General features: G+C 39.9%; 1 protein-coding gene across 1 annotated transcript in view; it reads left to right on the forward strand.

Annotated features, from left to right (window-relative positions):
* The window catches only part of LOC121855698 (transcription initiation factor TFIID subunit 4-like), a 1,938-nt gene extending 906 nt beyond the window's left edge, over window positions 1-1,032 (forward strand). The window contains exons 2-3 of the mRNA XM_042350781.1: window positions 1-205; window positions 364-1,032. The exon at window positions 1-205 is cut by the window's left edge and continues 573 nt beyond it. Coding sequence (XP_042206715.1) covers window positions 1-205; window positions 364-1,032 — 874 coding nt within the window. The remainder of the gene's footprint in view (window positions 206-363) is intronic.
* Window positions 1,033-6,503: the final 5,471 nt, after the last annotated feature.

Here is a 6,503-nt window from a genome sequence, read left to right on the forward strand (position 1 = left end):
GATCCCTATTTACAGTTGTACACCCTGGGGCCCCTGCTGTAGCTGTACACCCTGGGCCCTGCTGCAGCTGTACACCCCGGGATCCCTGTTACAGCTGTACACCCCGGGATCCCTGTTACAGTTGTACACCTGGGGCCCCTGCTGTGTAACTGTACACCCGGGATCCCTGTTACAGCTGTACATCCCGGGCCCCCTGCTCAGCGCTGTACCCCGGGCCCCCTGCTGCAGCTGTACACCCCGGGATCCCTGTTACAGCTGTACATCCCGGGCCCCCTGCTGTAGCTGTACACCCTGGGCCCCCTGCTGCAGCTGTACACCCCGGGATCCCTGTTACAGCTGTACATCCCGGGCCCCCTGCTGTAGCTGTACACCCTGGGCCCCCTGCTGCAGCTGTACACCCCGGGTCCCCTGCTGCAGCTGTACACCCCAGGCTCACTGCTGCAGCTGTACACCCCGGGATCCCTGTTACAGTTGTACACCCTGGGGCCCCTGCTGTCGCCTGCACCCCGGGATCCTGTTGCAACTGTACATCCCGGGCCCCCTGCTGTGGCTGTACACCCTGGGCCCCCTGCTGCAACCTGTACCCCGGATCCCTGTTGTGTACACCCCGGGATCCCTGTTGGCCTGCTGCCCGGGATCCCTGTTACAGCTGTACATCCCGGGCCCCCTGCTGTAGCTGTACACCCTGGGCCCCCTGCTGCAGCTGTACACCCCGGGCCCCCTGCTGCAGCTGTACACCCCGGGCCCCCTGCTGCAGCTGTACACCCCGGGCCCCCTGCTGCAGCTGTACAACCCAGGCTCACTGCTGCAGCTGTACACCCCGGGATCCTGTTACAGTTGTACACCCCGGGCCCCCTGCTGCAGCTGTACACCCCAGGCTCACTGCTGCAGCTGTACACCCCGGGATCCCTGTTACAGCTGTACATCCCGGGCCCCCTGCTTCAGCTGTACACCCTGGGCCCTCTGCTGCAGCTGTACACCCCGGGCCCCCTGCTGCAGCTGTACACCACATTCATTATGTCGGGCACCTAAATACTCCACGTGGTGAAGCTGTTCTCTCTCTATAGCAGATGTCCGCTCCGTTCTGTCCATGGAGCAGCTGTACATCCTATGACGCAGCTGTACACTTCCTGTTGCCTCTTACACTCCCTGGTTCTGCAGTACACTTCCTTTAGCAGCTGTAGCCATTAGATCTACCACTAATTAAAAAAAAGTAAATGGTGTACAGTCGCAGAGTGAACACAGCACTCAGTCTCCTGCCTTAAGTGTCGTTTGGTTTGCTAAATAAGTACCACATTTTGCTGTTAGAGGAACCTGATGTAGGGAATATTAGGTATACAGTGTACTATATCCGCACTGCCTCTAATATACTGTCAAGTTTATGGGATCCTATGGGTTAAGAAGCACTTATGAAAATAATCCTTCATCAGCTAAAAGGCTCCATCACCCAGTTCAGGTTAAATCGGGTTTGGGCTGATTAAATCTGATTAAACACAACACAAAAAAATACGAAAATAATTTGAAATATTGTTATCAGATTTATGAGATGATGATAATGGATCTTGTATGATAACATCGAAGGGAGAGAGAGAGAGAGAGAGAGAGAGAGAGAGAGAGAGAGAGCCTGGAGGGGTTTACTCTAGTGGCCGCTGTTACATAAGAGTTACAGAAGCTGCCCTACTGTAAGCCCCCCCCCCCTAGTTCACAATCCCAGTGGACAGAGAAAAAAAAATCATAGAGAACAAAAACCCACTTTTGAAGGTTTTCTTTTCTACTCTGCATAATATTCCCCAAAATCTCACCGAAATCTTGTCCAAAATCTTATCAATTGGACCAAAATCTCATTCGATAATTCACCACTTGACTTAAAAATCCATTGAACAAAATACAAAATTATCAAACGTAAGAAAAAATTAATTCGGTGGGATTTTGGTCTTTTGTTTAGGTTTAGTTGTGTTTTTTTTAATATAGCCAGAAGGAAATTGTGTAATATGGGATTTTCTTTTTTTTTTTGTTTGGTGAAATTTTGCAAAGAGGGATTTTGTCTGATGAGATTTTTGTCCGTATACCAGTACAGTAGGTCACCTCCTCTCAGTGATGTAGATCTGTAGAGCAAGGAGTGGTCAGACCGTCTCACCACTCTAGTACTGCATATTTTTTTCCAGTCTCGTCCACTCTCTCCTCTCACCTCTGTTCCCATCGTCTTTATTCCCTTTCCTTCCACTCTCTTGGTTTGTTTATCTCTCATTATCTTTCCTTCTTCCTATTTCTCCTCTTCCTTTCCTCGTCTCTGTCTCCTTGATTACTCCTTCTCCTCCCTTCTTCTTTCCCTTCTTCCACCAATCTCTTCCACGTCTTCCTTTCATCCCCTTCCTTCCCCCTCCCGCTTCCCTAACTCCCTCCTCTCCCTCCTCCTACCCCCTCTTTCTCCCTTCCCTCCCTTCCTCCCCTCGTCTTCCCCCCTCCTTCCTCCTCCCTCTTCCCCCTCACCTACCTCCTTCCTCCATTGTCCTCACCACCCTTAGGAGCCCCTGTATAGATCCACAGGTGTTCATGAATATAGATTAGCTACCTGGTCTTGTGCAATCACTTGTTCTGCAAGTTATCCTTCCAGCTGTTGGGGGTGGGTCAATCACCAACCCATACCCTCACAACCCACACCCACTCACAACCCACAACCCTCATACAACCCATACCCTCACAACCCATAATTTCCACAACCTCACCCACTCACAAACTCCACACCCACTACAACCCATATCTCTCACAACCCATACCACTCACAACCCATACCCACTCACAACCCATACCCACTCACAACCCATATACCTCACAACCTACACCACTACAACCCATACCCTCACAACCCACAACCTCACAACTATACCCACTGATATTCCACCACAACCCATACCCCCTATACTTCTCTATACCCACCTGCCCTAAATCGTCACAAGAAACCGACTGTTTTTTTTTAGTAATTAATATTGATCAAATAATTAAGATCTGATCAAGGTTAAAGGTGCAGTGATCAGGAATTGATGTAAAGGTTAAGTTTTCTGATCATACGTAAGTTTGTAATGATTAGAAAAAAATCAAAGACATTTATACTCTGAACAGTTTAAAGGTACAGTCCCCTTCACTAGTGCGTTTACAGGGGCTCTTCGTCAGGTTTTGTGCAGTGTGGCAGCCCTGTGTTTGTTTACATTCTATAGAAGGAAACTCGTAATGGGAAACAGTAAAATATCAAAGTAAAATAATATTAAAACAAATATCTCAATGTAATGATTTGTGGAATGTTTATATGACGAGCCCCTGTAAACGCACAAGTGAAGGGGACTGTACAATATTAGGGAATTCAGGTGTGATTATTTTTTTTAATGGAGAAATTATTGTAGGTTTTAGAGTCTGGTGTAAAAAGGTCAGGAGGTTAGGTTAGGTTAGGTTAGGTTAGGTTATTTTATGATGGAATTCTAATTAGGAATTTTAGGTGTGAATATTGAGTTACCAAGAAGGTAAGATGTTTTGACCAGGTGAGATGGTTCAGTCAGGTGTGAAATTGACATATAGGTGTGTGTGTGTGTGTGTGTGTGTGTGTGTGTGTGTGTGTGTGTGTGTACGTACGTAGGTAGGTGTGTTATTTATGACTTTCTATGATTTTCTCATGATATAAATTATTAAATACAAAAAACAAAACAAGTGTCTTATGATTTTATTTCTTTCTTTCTTTCATTTTTCTTTAAATAAACCACAAAGAAAGAAATCTTTATCATAATTCCCCTATAATTTTTTCTTGAATTAAAACTAAACATATTTCCTAGTTATTAATTATATAAAGGTATTTCTGTTTCAAGATTTACCTGTTGTTAATAAGATAATTAAGATAATATTACCTTACCATACAGGTGTTGTTAAGTAATTACTCTATACATTATGATACATCTATATCACAATTTTCTATCTATATTGGTGAAGGGAATAACATAGCGTAATTAATAGATTTATTAATAAGTCATTTAATCTGTTTTATTCTGATTATTTTCTTTTCCAAAACTCAATTAATTTTCAGAATACACTTATATATTGTTTCCAGTGTATCCTCTAATGGGTGTATGAGTGTAATGGTGTTATTTATATTGACTATGTATGGTTGTATGAGCAAAAGTTACTAATGGATGACTTTTTTAAGAGTGTGTATGACCGAAGGATGAATATTTTATTTGCTTAAATGTATGATTCGACATTTTTAAGACCGACACAGGTATTTTCACACCAGGTAAACTAATTAGACAGGTAATCACACTAGCGGTTTTGGGTCGTGTTCATTTACTTTATATAATTCAAAACTAATGTATATTTTTTTTTAAAGGTTTACTATTAGTTTACTATTAGTTTACTATTAGTTTACTATTAGTTTACTATTAGTTTACTATTAGTTTCAGGAAAGGTTATTTTATGGACAATTAATATGTGTGTATATAAGAAAGTCAAATTGTTTTATCTTTTTCACTGGTTTTTTGAGGTTTTGGTTTATAATCCAGATGGTTTTTATTGGAGTTTAATGAAGTATTTATGTATTTTTTTATGGTTTTATATATCCAAGAAGGGTTTTAATGATGGTTTAACAATATCTGGTTATATAATTTCTATGGCAATATTAAAATGGGGTTTCATTGGTTTCTATAACATTATCAAACTGGTTTATATATATGTAAAAGGTTTTAACTCTAATATTGGATTTTTTTTTCTTTTACAGTCTCAATAATTTGGTCTTTAAAAGGGACCTTGTTAATTATCTCTCCTTTTCTCTTTTTTCTCGTTCTTTTTCTCTTCTCTTCTCTCTCCTTTCTTTCGAGATAGAGATGTGCAGAGAGATTCTTTCTATCTCTCTCTCCCTCATTCTTTTTTTTCTCGAGATAGATAATAGATAGAAAAATAGATAAATATATACATAGACACACACACACACACACACAGACACAGACACAGACACACACACACACACACAGACACAGACACACACACAGACACACACACACACACACATGATAATAAGTTGAAGGGTAAATACCAAACACCACAAATACAATTGACACATCGTCACCGTTTATTTTAAGTGTCTTCCATCCAACTCGTTAACTATCTACTACATGGTTGCTGTTGTTGTTGTTTATTTGTTGTTTTTTTGTTTAGTCATAGAATTGATAGTTACAATAATGGAATGTCAAAACACATATCCTTAATAACATTTTGAAAATTATTAACAGTTACATTCCTATATATATAAAAAAAAGTTTAATTTTATACGACCAGAAAAAAATGGTAACAGTCTCAAGAATTATATTTTTTTTCTTTTAGTAAAATTTCAAATTTTTTTTTTATTGTTCTTTTCTCTTTATTGTTTGTAAATACTTTTTCTCTTGTATTTATTTTGTTCTATACTTCTTGTAAAACTTTAAACTAAAAAAAGACGGTGAAAACAGAATATATATATATTTTTTATTATCAAGTTGACTGACATTATCATCTTTCTCACTACACACTGAAGAGAAATGAAAGTGACCTCAGCGTTGCCAGCGTGGCTCTTGAGAAAGACACTATGTATTATTGCCAAACAGCCACACACACACACACACACACACACACACACATACACACACACACACACACTCTCTAGGTCTAATATATAGTTGGCAACGCTGACTATACCGATCTTGAACCTTCACTACCTCATCTAATACTGTTGGTACTGCTGTAACCATTATGATGACATGTTCTCAGACCTCCCAACCTCCCGACCTCCCTCTTGAAGGAGTACTTCTTGGAGGTGTGTGGTTACATGAGTCACAATGACCTCCTCCAACTGAATGGAACTGTTTACTTAAGAGGCTTATCTTCCACTAATGCTTCGAGTCTAATAGAATAAAAAGCTTTTATAGTTTTTTTTTAGCATTATTTATCTTGAGGGAAATAAATTTATGATTTTCCTTGTTTTAATTTTTTTTACGGGAGTGATATTCAAACATTATTAATCTTTCGAGTTTTAAATTCGAAGCTTCCAAAAAAAAAAAAAAAAAATTCTGGTTCGTCAACTTGGTATGTTTACTTTTTATTACTAGTTTATATTCTGTTTCACCCATCACATCCTAACCATAGAAAATTATTGCTTTAACCGTAACAACAACTGGGGCACACCATCAGCTAACATCACAACCTGAATCAAAAAAACATGGCTATCGCGAAGAGAATTCTCAGAAAAAAAATATATATTCTCTATTTATACTCCAACTGTTTGAGAGAAATGACCGTTTAAAACAATATAAGATCAAAATTCTCTTCGTATTTTTTTTCGTTTGTTTTTGTTTTATAAAGACAACATCCCCGTCTGGGTTATGTATAAGAAAGACATTCAAAAAATACAGTCAAGTGATGGAAAGTATTGATCAGTTTGTCTCTATGGTTTGTGGGTATTAATGTTTTTTTTTTTTTTGATCCAGTGTGTT

The sequence above is a fragment of the Homarus americanus genome, unplaced genomic scaffold, assembly GCF_018991925.1.
Source record: "Homarus americanus isolate GMGI-L3 unplaced genomic scaffold, GMGI_Hamer_2.0 scaffold19179, whole genome shotgun sequence".
Classification (NCBI taxonomy): domain Eukaryota; kingdom Metazoa; phylum Arthropoda; class Malacostraca; order Decapoda; family Nephropidae; genus Homarus; species Homarus americanus.